The 19,784-nt window shown below is 37.9% G+C and overlaps 1 protein-coding gene across 4 annotated transcripts in view; it reads left to right on the forward strand.

Annotated features, from left to right (window-relative positions):
• The window catches only part of LOC150085645 (fibroblast growth factor receptor 3-like), a 509,974-nt gene that overhangs the window by 361,425 nt on the left and 128,765 nt on the right, over positions 1 to 19,784 (forward strand). For all 4 annotated transcript variants that reach the window (XM_090374150.1, XM_090374153.1, XM_090374152.1 and 1 more), the window contains one exon: positions 10,177 to 10,287. In XM_090374150.1, coding sequence (XP_090230276.1) covers positions 10,177 to 10,287 — 111 coding nt within the window. The remainder of the gene's footprint in view (positions 1 to 10,176; positions 10,288 to 19,784) is intronic.

Consider the following 19,784-nt stretch of genomic DNA (forward strand, 5'->3'; position numbering starts at 1 on the left):
TACTGGATGGAATAGATTCCGAAAATATCCAACTACCCCCAATTTGATTGCATATAAAAAAGGCAAAGCTGAAGCGAGGAGAATTCAGAAAAAAGCAAAGAAAAATTCTTGGATCGTGTTTGCTTCCACACTTACTAGGATCTCGAGCCCTGGTTTGGTGTGGAAAAAAATTCGGATTTTAAGTGGAAGATATCCAAGCACACAATCTCCAATCTTCCATTGGAAAGGGCAGGACGTTTTTGTAACAGAGCAGATATCAGAAATTCTGGCTGACTCTTTCGCTTCCATATCAGCAGTTACAAGCTACAACACTGACTTTCAAAAATATAAAGAGCAAGCTGAATGGAATAAGTTGAATTTCTCTACCAAGACATCTCATCCCTATAATCTACCATTTCTAAAAGAGGAATTACTTACAACCATTAAAAAATTGCCTAACAGTGCACCAAGTCTCGAAGGCATTTATTATACTATGATCCAACACCTGAACTCTGATTGTCTGGAAATCCTACTATCTCTATATAATAGAATTTTTCTGAACAACCTGTATCCATCCATATAGCGGCATGCAATTGTCCTTGCATTTCCCAAACCTGGAACAGATCCTTCCTATACATATAATTATCGCCCGATTTCACTGACCAGCTGCTTAGGGAAAATCCTTAAGGATTCGTTTAGGGAAAAACGAATGGTGCATAATAGACTTACGTGGTTGCTGGAAAAAGATAATGTTTTATCACCCCACCAATTTGGATTTAGAAAAAATAGATCGACACTTGATCTACATGTCAAAGTGGAAACAAATATTAGAAACTCGTTTATAAGAAAGCAGCATATGGTGATGGTAAATCTAGATCTTGAAAAAGCTTTTGACACAACATGGAAATTCGGAATTCTACAAAATCTATTTCAATTAGGATACAGAGGACAACTTCCACAATTTATAGAAAAATTCCTTGCTGACAGAACATTTCAGGTACAATATAAAGGCTATTTATCTTCAATATATATACAACAGGAAGGGGTTCCCCAGGGCTCAGTATTAAGTGCAACCCTGTTTGCACTGCATGTGAACAATATCACAAAGGTTATACCACCATCATTGGAAATCTATATGTATGCAGATGATCTTTCCATTTCATTTCAGTCACAAAGCATGAACACAATAGAACGACAGCTCCAATTATCCATAAACAAAATAGAAGTATGGACTAAAAATAATGGATATAGAATATCTGAGAAAAAATCAGCTGTTATACACTTCTGTAAAATGTGTGGTCTTCATCCTGAACTGGTCTTATACTTAAGTAAAATTGCTCTACCTATTGTTCAAAATTTCTCCTTCTTGGGCTTAACATTAGATAGAAAACTAAACTTTCATGAACATATACTAAGACTTCGAACTAGTTGCCTCTTAAAACTTAATATCTTGCGCACAGTATCTTCAATGGCCTGGGGAGCCGACAGGTCCACATCATTACTATTATATAAAACTTTGATTAGATCTCGTTTGGATTATGGATCTCCTATATATGCTTCAGCAAGAAGGAGCATCTTACATCGCCTAGATACCATTCATCATAATGCTCTCCGCATAGCTCTAGGAGCATTTAGAACTTCACCAATTTACAGCCTGTATGCGGATGCATCAGAACCCCCGCTGCACCTTCGACGAGATTATCTACTGTGCATGTATGCAGCAAAAATATACAGTCAGCCATCACATCCAAATTGGTCCATTATTCACGATCCACCATGGACAAGGAATTATGATTCCAAGCCAAATGAAAATAAACCAGTAGGACTGCGTCTCAGACACTTAGCTCAATTTTGGGAAATACATTTCCAGAACATTTCTGCAGTAGATATAAACTCAGAACCTCCTTGGATTGCGACTGTGCCTTTGTCCATATTACATCTTACAAACAGGAATAAAAAGAGATCTCTCCAATCGTTATACAGAAGCTTCATGCACTGCACAGTTTTGAAAATAGAAATAGTCATCAGATTTACACGGATGGTTCAAAATCGAACAACTCAGTAGGGTGCCGCAGTAGTTTTACCGGAATATATTATATCTGTCTCCTTGCCTCATGTTTGCAGTATTTTCACAGCAGAATTATATGCTATTAAACTAGCACTGGATGATATTACCAAGCATCAACTTCTACCTGCTCTAATCTATACTGACTCCCTTAGTGCAGTAGCAGCTTTACAGAACAGCAAATGTTCCTCAAATTCCTTGATTCACCATATAAAAAAACAACTCTGAGTTTTGCATAAAGCAAGAAAATTCCAGCATGGCTGTTGGATTCCCAGCCATGCTGGAATCCCAGAAAATAATCATGCAGACCAAGCCGTAAAAAATCCAGATCTTAATATACAAGGTAGCTTTCAGTTTGTACCATTTACAGATTATAAATATGTATTTCGTACCAAATATACTTCCATCTGGAAACAATTTTGGAGGGACCAATCGTGCAATAAACTTCGCAGAATAAAAAAAGATCTATGTTCGTGGTGTTCTAGCTCACGTACAAATAGACAGGAGGAAGTTATATTAACAAGACTGCGCATTGGGCATACCTTCCTCACTCACAAACATTTACTTTTAAGAGAAGATCCCCTGCTCTGCTCTGTCTGTCAGATACAACTTACAGTAAGGCACATCCTGATTGATTGTCCTTCCAATCATTAGCAAACTTGCAAACTCCTCTAACCCTCTCTCATGTACTTGGTGACAAAGCAAACCTAAGTGAGCTCTTTATATATATTAAACATCTAGGAATAATAAATACACTCTGATATATCCATCCTAAATCATTAAAATGAACGTAATGACACTGACAGATGCATATTGGCCCCAGTTGCCCTTGTGTCGTGAAACTTTCATACCAACAACAACAACAACCCACACTGTATTGAATTTAAATACTGTCTCAGACCACCGTAATCACATATACGAAAGCAAAAACCCTTCCCTTTATCCCTGACGGTAGTTACTTGTTTGAGTAAATCCCACTTCAGCACACTGTGATCACTGCCACCTAGTGGTTCCTTTATCTGTAGATTCTTAATGCATGAAGAATCACTACTGATAATCAGATAAAGAGTATTACTCCCTCTAGTTACCTCCCAAAGTTTCATCCTCTTCCTTAACTCTAGAAGGAAGAGGATGAATCAGATTGGTCCACTTGATATCGATGGGTCAACTGTTGATGATTCTGCTCAGGTAGCTAACAAACTAAATGAATATTTTGCAACATTCACACATGAGGAGTTATTTAGCGAGGGGAAAGCCAGGGGTGTATTCAACTCTAGCAGTAAGCTAGGGAATCTTGTAATAACTGAGAGTAAAGTGGAGGAGAAACTGTTGAAGATAAACACAAGAAAGGCACCTGGGGTGGATGGGATCTATCCAGTTATATTAAAGGAGGCAGCAGAGGAAGTAAGCAAACCCTTAGCCATAATTATGAGAGCTTCCTTGGACTCAGGGGAGGTACCCACAGACTGGAAATGTGCAAATGTGACCCCAATTCACAAAGGAGGGTCAAAGGCTGACACAAGCAATTATAGACCTGTGAGTTTAACTTCTTCCAGGAAAATTAATGGAGGCACTAGTTAAAGAAGCACTGCAGGATCATCTAGACAAGACTTCAGTTATAGCTCGGACACAGCATGGTTTTGTTAAGGGGAAGTCTTGCCTGACCAATTTGATTGGATACTATGATGCAGTCACAAAGGAATTGGATGCAGGGAATAACTTTGATATTATATACTTGGATCTTAGAAAGGCTTTTGATACTGTTGCACATGGAAGACTGCTGCACAAATTGGAGCAGTGTGACATTAGAGGCAAATTGCTGCTGTGGATAAAGGGTTGGCTGAGGGGGAGAAGACAGAGTGGTAATCAATGGACACTGCTCATCGTGGACTATTGTTATTAGTGGAGTCCCTCAGGGTTCAGTGTTTGGTCCATTATTGTTTTCTGTATTCATAAATGATATTGATGATGGTATATCAAGCTTAATGTCCAAGTTTGCAGACGATACAAAGGTAGGCAGGGTTGTCAAGGACACTACTGACACTATGCTGCTGCAACAGGATCTGAAAAGGTTGAGCAGATGGGCTGAGAGGTGGCAAATGAAGTTTAACATTGACAAATGTAAAGTACTACACATGGGAAACAGCAACCCCAGAGCAACGTATCAACTATGTGGTACTACACTGACAGTGGTAGAGAATGAAAGGGACCTGTGGGTGGTTGTGCAGACAGATATGAAGTTCTCTGAGCAGTGCAGACGGGCTGCAAGAGTAGCTCATGGTGTATTGTCAATGATATATAGGAATTTTTCTAGCAGGGATAAGGAGGTGATTATTCCCTTGTATAAGGCAATGGTCAGGCCACACCTAGAGTACTGTATACAGGTCTGGAGGCCTCATTTCAAGAAGGATGTAGAACTGCTGGAACGAGTACAGAGAAGGGCAACAAGATTAGTGAATGGAACAAAGGGGTGCTCTTACGAAGAAAGGCTTAAGTTTTGCAAATTACAGTGTCTGGAGACTAGGCACCAGCGAGGTGATCTGATAGAGGTGTATAAAGCATTGAATGGTTTTGGTTTTAGCATGCTCAATGCTGATGGGATTCTTCCTCTCGCTCAGAATAATCACCTGAGAGGGCATAAATTGAAATTGAGGAAAGACAGATGTAGGATAGACGTGCAGAAATTTGCCTTTAGCCAGCGAATGGTTGGTTGGTGGAACAGACTTCCATCCCTTGTCGTGGAAGTTGATAGCCTAAATAAGTTTAAGGCTCAGCTGGACAGGTATTTTGAACGAACAGAGGGTTGAAGTGGAAGTGGTTTTTTTTTTTTTTTTTTGGCTGATGCTGCATAAGCTTGCTTTCTTGCATCAAATGCCTCTACTAATGCTAATGCTAACCTTTCTGTACACATTGTAGTCCCCAAATTCCAGTTCTGCATTCTTTATATTTGTGTGACACCACGTCTCTGATATCCCAACATATCTGCCTTTGATGTTTTGAGCAATACTTCAAATTCATCAATGATGCAAATGTTTTGATTATGTTGGACAATATTTTCACCTTCCTGGATTTGTTAACAAGCAGAACTTTTGCTGTTGGTTGGGACTAACCCAAAGAGCTCCACCAAACGCTCCTACTTAGTGATACAGTAACAATATAGTGGTGTATCTGCATTTATACTAAATGGATCAGCTTCTCTGAAGAGAACAATCAGGATGTAACAGTGACTGCTGGTCAACACAGTATAATATTACTGTACTGTATTGACTAGCAATCACTGTTATGGTTTGAGGAGCTACAACAAGATGGAGAAACACCGCAGAAGTCAAGAGAAAGTATGGCCATTTTGAGGAGAATGTTTCCTGAGTGCTTGGTTTCAAGGTTTGTTGACATCCACTGGCTTTCAAGATCTCACGACTTGATCACCCCCAACTTTTTTCTTTGGGGTATCTAAAAGTGAAAGTGTACAAAGCAGGAACACTCTCAATTTGAGAACTAAAGGACCAGATTACAGAAGAAATTGGAAGAATTAATTTAAATATATTACAGCAAGTAATGCATAGTTTTATGAGAAGATTGCAACAGTGTATTGACTGCACCTGAGGCCATTTGGAACATATATTTGGTAATACACTTAGGGTGGTAGAAAATGGAAAAGCACTGGGAGGAATTGTGCAGTCAAGTTTTCTGAGTAATGCAGACAGACTTCAAGAGCAGGTCATGAGGTTTTGTCAATGATATACAAGAATTTTGCTAACAGGGAAAAGAAGGTGATTATCGCTTTGTGTAAGGCGATGGTCAGACCACACCTTGAGTACTGCGTACAGGTCTGGAGGTCTCATTTCAGGAAGGATGTAGATTTGCTTGAGCGTGTACATAGAAGGGCAACAAGATTGGTGAGTGCAGCTTATGGACATGAATCACTATCATGATCCAACATTTTTCGCTGGTATGGACGTTTGCACGATGGATGGGAATATGTTCAGGATGATGTGCAGATTGGTCCCCCCCCCCCCATCCAAGTTAGGCACCATAATAGAAATAAATAAAATTAAAAGTTGCTGGTCCCATACACATATAAAGTTTTTTCTTTAACACTGTGGTGGTTATCTTGTTAAGAATTTCCTTGTCTGTTATCTGGCCAAAAGGCTGAATTGGTTGCAAATGGACTATCTGGTCTATCAGAAATGAGAAACATACACAATTTCCAGTTACCCGATAAATCAGTTATCCTATGAGTTAATTTTTCCTAAATAATATAATCTAGCAGCATGTGTATTTTGCATTAATTTTAGTTTTATATATTTATTAAGATACAGATTCTATAGTCTCAGATGTGTGTGTGTGTGTGTGTGTGTGTGTGTGTGTGTGTGTGTGTGTGTGTGTGTGTGTGTGTGTGTGTGTGTGTGTGTGTGTGTGTGTGTGTAAATAAAAGTTGTAGAGATAAGTAAAAAGTGTGAAAGAAGAAAGATTGTTATGGTTGTTAGGTCCTTTTTGGCTATCAGTTACCTTTGTCTATAATCAATTTCCTTTTTCATACTATTTTTCCTCCCATTAATATATATATGTCTGAATGAACATCCTTTTTTATTTATTTTACAAATTCTTGATTTGTAGATTTTAAAAATTTGTAGATTTTACAAATTCTACAAATTTTTAACAATTTCCTTTATTAAAGAAACTTAAATGCTGTCATCTAATATTTAATGTTTCTTTATGTAGCAGAATGTTAATATGTACAAAAAAAAAGTTCAAAATGCTTCCCCCCCCACGTTGTTCAAAACAAGCTTGAGCCCGCATGCACATTGCAATGTCAACTTCGGCAAATTTGTCCCGAATTGCTGTTTTAATTCAGAAATTGTTTGTGATTTCATCTTGTAGACAAGATTTTTCATTACATCCCATAGATAGAAATCAATAGGGGATACGTCTGGTGATCATGGTGACCACTCAGTGTAACCACGTCATCCTAGCCACCTCTCTGTGAAATTGAGATTTAACCATTCTCTAATCCTAACCCCATAATGGGGTGGAGCACCATCCTGTTGGAAAAATTTATTATTTTGATCATGAACTCTAGGCCAAAATTCAGTTGGTAACATCTGTGAATAATTATCCAGATTAACAATCTCATTAAAGAATATTGGGCCCATTATTCCCATGGATGCCCAGACTGTGATTACCGGTAGGTTAAGATCTTTTTACAAAATTATATGGGGGTTTACATCGGACCAATACGCACTATTATGATGATTGATATTCTCTTTCAGTTTGAAGGTTGCTTCATCTGACCACCATATCTTACAGGAAAAACATCTTCACAAACTTTGTTCAAGAAAATTTCACAAAATTCCAACTGTCTGTCTTGATCACCAGCCTGCAAAATTTGTAGCACCCGAGTAATGTGAGGCTTCAACTTGTTCTCTTTTAACAGTCGAATTGCACTGTTTTTACCAATTTACTAATTAGCGAAAATAGGAGGAATGTTATCCACAGGGAATATTATCCAAAAGTAAAGATATATTAAGATATACCAATTAAAAGTAAAGATATATAAAGATATACCAATTAAAAAATTAAATGGTACGTGAAATTCAGAAGAATATACGTGATAATCGGAATAATAATAATTACTGTAATATGTACATACTAACTAAACTAGTTGACATTTCTGTTCAATGTCATTTGTGGATGGGTGTTAATATTTAAAACAGTAAAAAGATAAGCAATCAATAACAAAGAACATGGCACAAACAAATTGCAAGTAACACGATATGTGCAAGTGAGAACGGAGTAACAAATTAAGAAGCTTTAAAAATAGGAATGAAGAGAAGATTCTGAAAATTATGTTTTTTTATATGATTGAAGATTCCATAGAAGTGTAAACACATTTTACCATAATAACCCACAGAATTCCAGTTGTCGATATTATCGCAAATTCAATAAGATTGAGTTTACTCTCAGTTTATGACAGATTTCACTAACACAAAAGCCCAATAAACAGGTGACTGCTAATTGTTTTTATTGTTTTGACCTCCAGAAATCTGACCTAACTACATGGTACAATCGGAGACAATCGTAGGGTAATCTTCAGTGATGCGGTCTCCTGCCCCGATTAAACGGCATTTTGTCCCAATTAAGCGAAGTAAACCCTGGCTATTTTCTTGATTGGGTTCTGTTTTTTAAGATTTGCCCCAAAAAAACGGCTGCCCTGATTAACCGGTGGCCCAAATAGCTGGAATCCACTGTATTTCTTTATACATTCTTCAACCTCTTAAAAATACAATATATATATATATATATAATACACAGGGTGGGTCTTGGTAAATAGTACAAAAGAAAAAGACGATAGTCAGAACTTATGCATGGCTACACAAAATTTATTTATGGCTGTCAGATTTACATAAATTGCAATTACTGATACAAAAACTGTCTTGAATATAACATCTAGCAAATGACCTCCATCAGCGTCAATGCATTTCTGCAAGCACTCCTGGAAGCTCCTCATGACATCCTGAATCATTTCCTGGGGAATAGCCTGCTTCTCTTCTCGGATTGCTGTCTTCAAATTCCCAATACTGTGTACCCACCGGGAGAAAACTTTATCTTTTAGATATCCCCAAAGAAAAAAGTCTGGGGTTGTCAGGTCTGGAGACCTAGCCAGCCATGGGACATCCCCAAATCGTGAAATCAGTCAATGTGGAAAGAACTGCTTCAGCTTAGCCATCATGGGGCTGTGTGGGCTGTAGCCTCATCTTGCTGGAACCATGTCTTGTGGAGAATACCTTTTTCTCTGTACTTCTGGAATGAAAAAGTTCTCAATCATGTTCCCATACCGCTCGCTGTTGACAGTCACCATGTGTTCTTCATCATCTTCAAAAAAATACGGTCCCACGATGTCTGTGGAAACTCCGATAGCACACCACATGACGACCTTTGGGATACCGTGAGATTTTTCATGAGGAAGGTGTGGGTTGCTGTCTGTCCAGTAATGGAAATTTTGCTTATTCACAAACCCGTTAAGATGAAAGTTGGTTTCATCAGACATAATCAGAGAAGTGAAAATTAACTGGTCCTCCTCCTCCAATATCTCAAGGAATTTTGTGCAGAAGTCTCGTCTTCTCACTTTATCTGCCGGCCGTAGCTCTTGAACAACTTGTAATTTGTACGGTTGGAACTTTAAATCAAATTTCACAATCCGACACAGGGAACTGCGACACGTGTGCAGTGTCCTTGCATGGCAACAAACCGATCGTTGGGGACTTTGTTGCAGAGCCTCACAGACTCGTTGGACATTGTCAGGCATACGCACTATCTTTTGGGGCCCTTCATGCTTTTTATCGATGACTGAACCCATTTGTTGCCACTGTTTCACCTACCTTGATATCGTCCTTCTATCAGGAACACTGAAATGGTGGTCGTTTCCACAGCGCAACTCATGCTGCACAGCTATAACACTCTTCTCACGCACATAGGCCTCCACAGCCTGAATATGCACCTGCACTGGCCAGTGACTCATGGTGAACTAAATGGCATACTTTTGTGTTCCGGTTGGGCTGGACAATTGGCGCCACCACACTTTCCTACCTGCAGGGTTGCCACTTGTTATTGTACTATTTACTGAGACCCACCCTGTGTGTGTGTGTATGTATAAAATGTTTTTAAAAGGTTGAAGAGGAATACTACAACATATTTAAATGGTTTATGGACCAGAGACACTGCAATTTTTAGCAGAATGAACCAAATACCATAATGGATATATAAATTGGTAGATCTTATGAGGAAGAGAATAGATAATGGCTATAAAAACAGGAATTGGAACTATGGAAAACACGGAAGGTACAAGAAAAATAAAAAGACATAATGCTGAAAATCCTCAGCTTTCAGCATTAAGTACTACTTTTTATTTTTCTTGTACCTTCTGTGTTTTCTGTATTTACAATTCTCGTTTTGTTAGCTCATTACCCATTCTCTTCCTTGCACTCTACCAACTTATGTATGTATATATTATGGTTATAATGTTTATGATTATTGATAATAGTGCAAAGATTAAAATACATAAAGTGATCAGATTTGATGAAATGTTTTTGTAATATTGAATGTCAGTTTTTTTTTTCCCTTTTTTTATTTAGATGGTCACACAGACCAAGAAATGGCTGATCTTGTTAGTGAAATGGAAGTAATGAAGATGATTGGAAAGCATATTAACATTATTAATTTACTTGGTTGTTGCACTAAGGATGGTAATTTTAATTGATTTTTGTTTTCTGTAATCATGAGTTTTCATTAACACTTTATAATAATTGAAAAAGTCATTAACATGTCTTAGCATTATTAGACTTTCATGATCAGACTTATACTTGAAGTTTATGAAATAACAAATTTTTTATCTGATTAAAAAAAGTAATGAAATGCTACACATTGGGTCCCAAATACTTAAGTAACAAATAACTTTAAATATGAATCTCTTGAAAACATAGTAAAAAAAAAAGCATTTTATTGGTTAGTATATCAAAAAAAAGCTGCACTGGTAACCTGGTGTGTACAACTAAAATCTACCCAATTACAGTTGATATTTGGCAAGATTTTATATATATTTTTTTTCTGAAATTTAAACTGGTAAATTACTACTATAAAACCAAGAGCAACAAAGGCTCAATATATCATATGCTTGAATCAAAATTTAAAATTTTACAACAGGGTGACGTCTCTTCAAAACTCTCCAAATCCAACTTTTTCTATTATGCTCTGTTTAAAATGATTAAAATTATATATACTTCGGTAAAGTATTCAAATGTGTTCGATCCTCTAAGCTCATGACTTACCAGACACCCCTGAGATCGTAGTTGAAAGCCCACCTGACCCCAGACCTATCCAATCCACCAAGAAACCTTGAGTGACTTGTGTCACTCAAGGTTTCGTGGCCTTGAGACACTTCTGCCCTTTAGACACTTGTATCAAAGTTTAAAATAAACACCACTAAAATCACGGAATATGCTAAAATACAATGATGAATAATTTCATAAAAACAATGATGAATAATTTTTTAGTAGATTATTCATTGTTTTTATGAAATTATTCATCATATTTTAGTATATTCCGTGATTTTAGCGGCATTTATTTTAAACTTTGACATAATGTCTTCAGTCACTCAAGGTTTTGTAGTGGATTGGATAGGTCTGTTGTCAAGTGGGGGCCTTCAGCTTAAAGGATTGAGCACATTTAAATATTTTAACAAAGTAAATATCATTTTTATCATTTTAAACTGAGCATAATAGAAGTTGGATTTGAAGAGTTTTGAAGAGAAGATACCCCATGGAACTAGATTGAGATAACTCTTGTAAAATTTTAAATAATGGTAAATTATATACTATATATAATTATATACAGTAGATCTGGGACAAAAAATTCCCTCATAAGAACTTTCCCCCTTATACTTTGGTTTCTTAAGTCCCAATTTCAACTCTGTATATTGTAATGTATTATTTTCCCAGGTAAAAAGTTTTTCTGCATAAAACATTTCCCGGGTAAAAAGTTCGCAATAAAGAATACACGGTATATAATGATATTATCCCACTTAATACATTTTTTAATTATAGAAATTATTTATTTCTTGACATGCTAATCACGTGAAGCACAATGAAGTGGTTGCCGTTAGGTTCTCATGGTTCTGAATTACTTAGTGGATTGTAGCTGTGTCTTATTGTAATTGTGATCTTTTAAGGTATGTTGAAAGCTGAACTTACAATACTGTACTTTATTTATTTCTGCAGATTACCATTAGTATTTTTGGTAATTTTTTTAAATAACCGTATTTTTGTCTGTCTACCAGTATTGGTTCTAATTATTTGTCCCTCCTTGGCAATTTTATTTTAACGCTACAAATATTAATTATACTATATTGGAATCTGCCACCATTGTTTGCGTATTAATATAGCAGATACTGGAAGTTTCTATGTAAATTGTAGCAGTCTAATCAGTATCAGCAGAGAATTATAAATTATAGAACTACTTACGTGTTTTAATAATTTAACTTGTCACGTAGATCATAACGTACGAAATAATATTCGTAGAGCTTTTAGAATCGGTGATTTGGCATAGATAGCTAGTCTGAATGTTCGAACCATGTGGGTGGCAATAGATAGTTAAATTTATTATCTATTATAACTACTTAGATTTTACAAACGTAATTTTTTAACTTAATACATATAACGACTTAGATTTTACATGTGTAACGTTATAGCTTAATACATATAACTTAACTTGATAGGAGCTACGAAATTCTCTCACACACACACACACACACACACACACACACACACACACACACATGTATAATGTAACTCGTGTGTATATATATATATATAACATAACTCGGTAGGAGATAAAACTCAATACTGAAATATATATATACAGGCAACTCCCGTACTTCTACAACACAGTTTTGCTCGAACACGATAGATAAATTGTGGCAATCCTCGCACAACATCGTTTCGCTCTAACACGGTCAGAGAATTTTGGCAAACCTCACATAACAGGGTATTTTTGAGCTTTTGTGCAGGAAAACCCTGCTATTATGTGTATGTAATTTTCAAAGTTTCAGCCTGGTCTGTGCTTGTTAACAGGAGTGACTGCTTCTATAGGGATGGGATATACTTATAGAAAGGGTGCAAGAATATTTCCTGATGCTATCGAGGCAGTGTTAGGTGGGTCAGAAAACTGCTAGCTTGGACTAGGACTAATAGATTAACAGTAGCCGCTGGCAGAGGTTAAAAGTGATTCTTGCACTGCTTATATTGGAATGAGCAGCAGCCTGAAAAAAAAAAAAAAAAAAAAAGGTGTGGAGGATTTCATTGACTGCCGGCAGTCATTGCAGAAATCTGCCACATGTCTCATTAGTCCATCTGGTTGTCAGATGGACTAATGAGACATGTGGCAGAGAAGAAAAATGCATGGGATACATACAAATTAATGGGTGACATGGAAGCCTATGATAGATATAAGTTGGTCTGTAACCAAGTCACAAAGGAGATTAGACAGGCAAAGGCAGACTACGAAAAATCCTTGGCAAAGGATGCAAAGAAAAACAGAAAGGAGTTCTTTACATACTTGAACTCGAGAAGGAAAGGGATGAATCAGATTGGTCCACTGGATATTGATGGTTCAACAGTTGAGGATCCTGCTCAGGTGGCTAACAATCTAAACGAGTATTTTGCATCTACATTCACGCATGAGGAGTTATTCAGGAAGGAGAATGATGTAGGTAAAGTAAACATTGGCAGTGAGCTGGATGATTTTGTAATAACTGAGAGGAAAGTGGAGGAGAGATTGTTGAGGATAAACATAAAAAAGGCACCTGGGGTGGATGGGATCTATCCAGTTATATTAAAGGAGGCAGCAAAGGAAGTATGCAAACCCCTAGCCATAATTATGAGAGCTTCTTTGGACTCAGGGGAGGTACACATAGACTGGAGATGTGCAAATGTAACCCCAATTCACAAAGGAGGATCAAAGGCTGACACAAGTAATTATAGACCTGTTAGTTTAACTTCTGTTCCAGGTAAATTAATGGAGGCACTGGTTAAAGAAGCACTGCAGGATCATCTAGACAAGAATTCAGTTATAGCTCAGATGCAGCATGGTTTTGTTAAGGGCAGGTCTTGCCTGACCAATTTGATTGGATACTATGATGTAGTCACAAAAGAACTGGATGCAGGGAATAACTTTGATATTATATATTTGGATCTTAGAAAGGCTTTTGATACTGTTGCACATGGAAGACTGCTGCACAAATTGGAGCAGTGTGGCATTGGAGGCAAATTGCTGCTATGGATAAGGGGATGGTTGAGTGGCAGAAGACAGAGAGTGGTAATCAATGGACACAGCTCAACGTGGACTAATGTTATTAGTGGAGTTCCTCAAGGTTCAGTGTTGGGTCCATTGTTGTTTTCGGTGTTTATGAATGATATTGATGATGGGATATCAAGTTTAATGTCTAAGTTTGCAGATGATACAAAGGTTGGCAGGGACGTTAAGGACACTACTGACGCTATGCTGCTGCAACAGGATCTGGAAAGGTTGAACAGATGGGCTGAGAGGTGGCAAATGAAGTTTAACATTGACAAATGTAAAGTACTACATATGGGTAACAGAAACCCCAGAGCAATGTATCAACTCTGCGGTACTACACTGACAGTGGTGGAGAATGAAAAGGACCTGGGGGTAATTGTGCAGGCAGATATGAAGTTCTCTGAGCAGTGCAGACGAGCTGCAAGAGTAGCTCATGGTGTCTTGTCAATGATATACAGGAATTTTTCTAGCAGTGATAAGGAGGTGATTATTCCCTTGTATAAGGCAATGGTTAGGCCACATCTTGAGTACTGTATACAGGTCTGGAGGCCTCATTTCAAGAAGGATGTAGAGCTGCTGGAACGGGTACAGAGAAGGGCAACAAGATTAGTAAATGGAACAAAGGGTTGCTCGTACGAAGAAAGGCTTAAGTTTTGCAAATTACAGAGTCTGGAGACTAGGCACCGGCGAGGTGATCTGATAGAGGTGTATAAGGCTTTGAATGGTTTGAGCATGCTCAATGCCAATGGGATTCTTCATCTTTCTCAGAATAATCACCTCAGAGGGCATAAATTCAAATTGAGGAAGGACGGATGTCGGATAGATGTGCGGAAATTTGCCTTTGGCCAGCGGGTGGTTGGTTGGTGGAACCGACTTCCATCACTTGTTGTTGAAGTTGATAGCCTAAACAAATTTAAAGCTCAACTGGACAGGTATATCGAACGAACGGAGGGGTGAAATGGGAGAGGGTTTTTTTTTTTGGCTGATGCTGAATAAGCTTGCTTTCTTGCATCATATGCCTCTACTAATGCTAATGCTAATGCTAGTAAATACATAGGCTGTGTTAGGGCAGCTAAGAATAAGAACAGGTGCATGTATATTTAGGAGAAGTAGTATGAAAAAGAATCTGCAGATAAAGAAACCACTAAGTTGCAGTGATCACAGTGTGCTGATGTAGGATTTACTCAAAGAGGTAACTACCATCAGGGGTAAAGGGAAAGGTTTTTGCTTTTGTAAAGGTGACTACGGAGGTCTGAGACAGTATTTAAATTCTATAAGGTGGGACCAACTGATGATGTTAAATACAGCAAATTCAAAATGGGAAACATTCAAAGAATTAATCTTGGAAGCTACTAGACTTTAGATACCAATTAAGAAATATTGTTCATGGTTTAGGCCTAAATGGATGTCAGATGAACTAATGAGACATGTGGCAGGGAATAAAAATGCATGGAACATATATAAATTAACAGGTGACACAGAAACCTATGGTAGATATAAGCTGGTCTGTAATCAAGTAACAAAGGACGTTAGACAGGCAAAGGACGTTAAGAAAAAGAGCAAAGAGTTCTTTACTTATGTAAAGTCTAGAAGGAAGGGAATAAATTGATATCGATGGTTTAACTATTGATGATCCTGCTCATCAATAGTTAAACCATCAAAATCAATTGATGACCCTGCTCATATAGCCTGCAAATTGAATGAATATTTTGCATCTACATTTAGAGATGAGGAGTTATTCAGGGAGGGGAATGCCAGAGATGTATTAAACTCTCGCAGTGAGCTAAATGATTTTGTAATAACTCAAACAAAGTGGAGGAGAAATTGTTGAAGTTAAATTTAAGAAAGGCACATAGGGAGGATGGGACCTATCCAGTTTTATTAAAGGAGGCAGCAAAGGAAGTAAGCAAACCCTTAGCCATAATTATGAGAGCTTCCTTGGAGTCAGGTGAGGTACCTATGGACTGCAGATGTGTAAATGTGATCCCGATTTGTAAAGGAGGATCAAAGGGTGTCACAAGTAATTACAGAACTGTTAGTTTAACTTCTGTTCCTAGGAAAATAATGGAGGTACTGGTCAAAGGAGCACTGCAGGATCATCTTGACAAGACTTCAGTTACAGTTCAGACACATCATGTGTTTGTTAAGGGGGTTTCTTGTCTGACCAATTTGATTGGATACTATGTGGTCACAAAGGAACTGGATGCGAAGAACAATTTTGATATTAGCATTAGTAGAGGCATTTGATGCAAGAAAGCAAGCTTATGCAGCATCAGCCAAAAAAAAAAAAAAAACCACTTCCACTTCACCCCTCTGTTCGTTCAAAATATCTGTCCAGCTGAGCCTTAAATTTATTTAGGATATCAACCTCCACTACAAGGGATGGAAGTCTGTTCCACCAACCAACCACCCTCTGGCTAAAGGCAAATTTCCGCACGTCTATCCTACATCTGTCTTTCCTCAATTTGAATTTACGCCCTCTCAGGTGATTATTCTGAGCTAAAGGAAGAATCCCATCAGCATTGAGCATGCTCAAACCATTCAAGGCTTTATACACCTCTATCAGATCACCTCGCTGGTGCCTAGTCTCCAGACATGTAATTTGCAAAACTTAAGCCTTTCTTCGTAAGAGCACCCCTTTGTTCCATTCACTAATCTTGTTGCCCTTCTCTGTACTCGTTCCAGCAGCTCTACATCCTTCTTGAAATGAGGCCTCCAGACCTGTATACTGTACTCTAGGTGTGGCCTGACCATTGCCTTATACAAGGGAATAATCACCTCCTTATCCCTGCTGGAAAAATTCCTGTATATCATTGACAATACTCCATGAGCTACTCTTGCAGCCCATCTGCACTGCTCAGAGAACTTCATATCTGCCTGCACAACCACCCTCAAGTCACTTTCATTCTCTACCACTGTCAGTGTAGTACCACAGAGTTGATACGTTGCTCTGGGGTTGCTGTTTCCCATGTGTAGTACTTTACATTTGTCAATGTTAAACATCATTTGCCACCTCTCAGCCCATCTGCTCAACCTTTCCAGATCCTGTTGCAGCAGCATAGTGTCCTTGACAACCCTGCCAACCTTTGTATCGTCTGCAAACTTGGACATTAAGCTTGATATACCATCATCAATATCATTTATAAATACAGAAAACAATAATGGACCCAACACTGAACCCTGAGGGACTCCACTAATAACATTAGTCCACGATGAGCAGTGTCCATTGATTACCACTCTCTGTCTTCTCCCCCTCAACCACCCCTTTATCCATAGCAGCAATTTTCCTCCAATGTCACACTGCTCCAATTTGTGTAGCAGTCTTCCATGTGCAACAGTATCAAAAGCCTTTCTAAGATCCAAGTATATAATATCAAAGCTATTCCCTGCATCCAGTTGTTTTGTGACTGCATCATAGTATCCAATCAAATTGGTCAGGCAAGACTTCCCCTTAACAAAACCATGCTGTGTCCGAGCTATAACTGAAGTCTTGTATAAATGATCCTGCAGTGCTTCTTTAACCAGTGCCTCCATTAATTTTCCTGGAACAGAAGTTAAGCTCACAGGTCTATAATTACTTGTGTCAGCCTTTGATCCTCCTTTGTGAATTGGGGTCACATTTGCACATTTCCAGTCTATGGGTAACTCCCCTGAGTCCAAGGAAGCTCTCATAATTATGGCTCATAAATATCGTATACTTGGCTCTTAGGAAGGCTTTTGATGCTGTTGCACATGGAAGGCTGCTGTACAAATTGGAGCTGTATGGCATTGGGGGTAAATTGCTGCTATGGATAAAGGGATGGTTGAGTGGGAGAAGGCAGAGTAGTAATCAATGGACACTGCCATTCGTGGACATGTTATTTGTGGAGTTCTCCAGGGTTCAACATTGGGTCCATTGTTGGTATCTGTATTTATTAATGATATTGATGATGGTATATCAGGCTTAATGTCTAAGTTTGCAGATGATACGAAGGTTGGCAGGGTTGTTAATGATATTACTGACAGTATGCTACTGTAACAGGATCTAGAAAAGTTGAGCAGATGGGCTGAGAGGTCCCAACTGAAGTTTAACATTGACAAATGTAAAGTACTGCATATGGGTAGCAGTAACCCCAGAGTAATGTATCAGCTGTATGGTATTACACTCAGGGTACTAGAGAACAAAAGAACCTGGTGGTAATTGCGCAGTCAGATATGAAGTTTTCTGAGCAGTGTAGATGGTCTGAAATAGTAGCTCATGGTGTCTTGTAAATGATATATACAGGAATTTTTCTAGCAGGGATAAAAAGGTGATTATCTCCTTGTATAAGGCAATGGTCAGGTCACACCCTCCAGATCTGTACTGTATACAGATCTGGAGGCCTCATTTTAGGAAGGATGTAGAACTTCTGGAAAGAGTACAGAGAAGGTAACATGATTAATGAATGGAATGAAAGGTTGCTCTTATGAAGAAAGGATTATATTTTGCAAATGTGTGTCTGGAGACTAGACACCTGTGAGGTGATCTGGTTGAGGCATATAAGGCCTTGAATGGTTGGAGTGAACTCAATGCTAAAGGGATTCTTCCGTTTGTCCAGCCTGAAGCGACATAAATTCAAATTGAGGAAAAACAGTTGTAGAATAGATGTGTGGAAATTTGCCTTTAGCCAGCTGGTGGTTGATTTCTGTAACAAATTTTCATCTGTCGTTGTGGAAGTTGATAGCTTATATAGGTTCAAGGCAGAACTGGACAAACAGTTAGAGCAAATGGATGGGTGAAATGAGGATGTTTTGATTTTTTTTTTTTTGCTCTCTGATACTGCATAAGCTTGCTTTCTTGCATCTTGTCCCTCTACTAATGCTATATTGTAATTTCTTATTTTGAAAGGATGAACTCCAAAGGAATAAAAAGAAAGGCTTTTTCATTAAAAGAAAAACTTGATGACATAAAAACAGTGGAATCAAATCACTCTTGCACATGAGTCGAGATGGCAAAAAAACGTAATATGGCAGTTTCTGCAGGATGTGGAATCATGTCACAAAAAGAAGTGTTGAACTCAAATGTCCTTAATGTTTCATATAAAGTTAAAGGGAGATGAACTGGAAAATATGGTGATGTTGAACAGGCATTAATAGTTTGGTTCAAGCAAATATCTGCTGAGAATGTTCCAGTTAATGGCACTCTGTTGGGAGAGTAGGGTATCGAAATTGCTGATATGCTTGGAGTGCATTTCATTCCTTCCGGTGGGTGGATTGATAGATTTAAAAAGAAATATGGTTTTATTTACAATTAAATTCACGGAGAATCTTCTAGTGTGAATATGTTACAAGTCGATGAATGGAGAAAAAGGAAATAACATGTTTTGATCAAACAATATTGAAAGTGTGATATTTTTAATTTTGATGAATTAGGACTCTTTTACAACATATTTCCTAATAAGGCTTATGCATTGAAAGGACAGAATTGCCATGGTGCTAAACTGAGTAAGGAGAGAATTACAGTACTAGTGGGGGATAATAATGATGGCGCAGAGAAACTATCATTGCTTGTGATAGGAAAACCCAGGAAACCATGCTGTTTTAAGAATGTGAAAACACTTCCCTGTAAATACAGGAAAAATAAAACAGCATGAATGGCCTGTGCTCTTTTTTGATGAGTATTTAAGAGCCCTAGACTCAAGGTGGCAGGAGAGTATAGAAAAATTCTTTTATTTGTCGATAACTGCCCTGCTCATCTGAAAAACAACGAGCACTTAAACAATGTCCATGTGGAGTTCTTCCCTCTGTATTCCACTTCAGTTGTGCAACCAATGGATCAGGGAATGATCAAAGTTTTAGATGTATTTTCGTAAGTACCTTGTACAAAGTTTGCTCACCCTTGTAAAACTGAATGGAAAAACTGAAATGTTCA

The sequence above is a fragment of the Mastigoproctus giganteus genome, chromosome 5, assembly GCF_048544385.1.
Source record: "Mastigoproctus giganteus isolate SK-2022 chromosome 5, ASM4854438v1, whole genome shotgun sequence".
NCBI lineage: Eukaryota > Metazoa > Arthropoda > Arachnida > Uropygi > Thelyphonidae > Mastigoproctus > Mastigoproctus giganteus.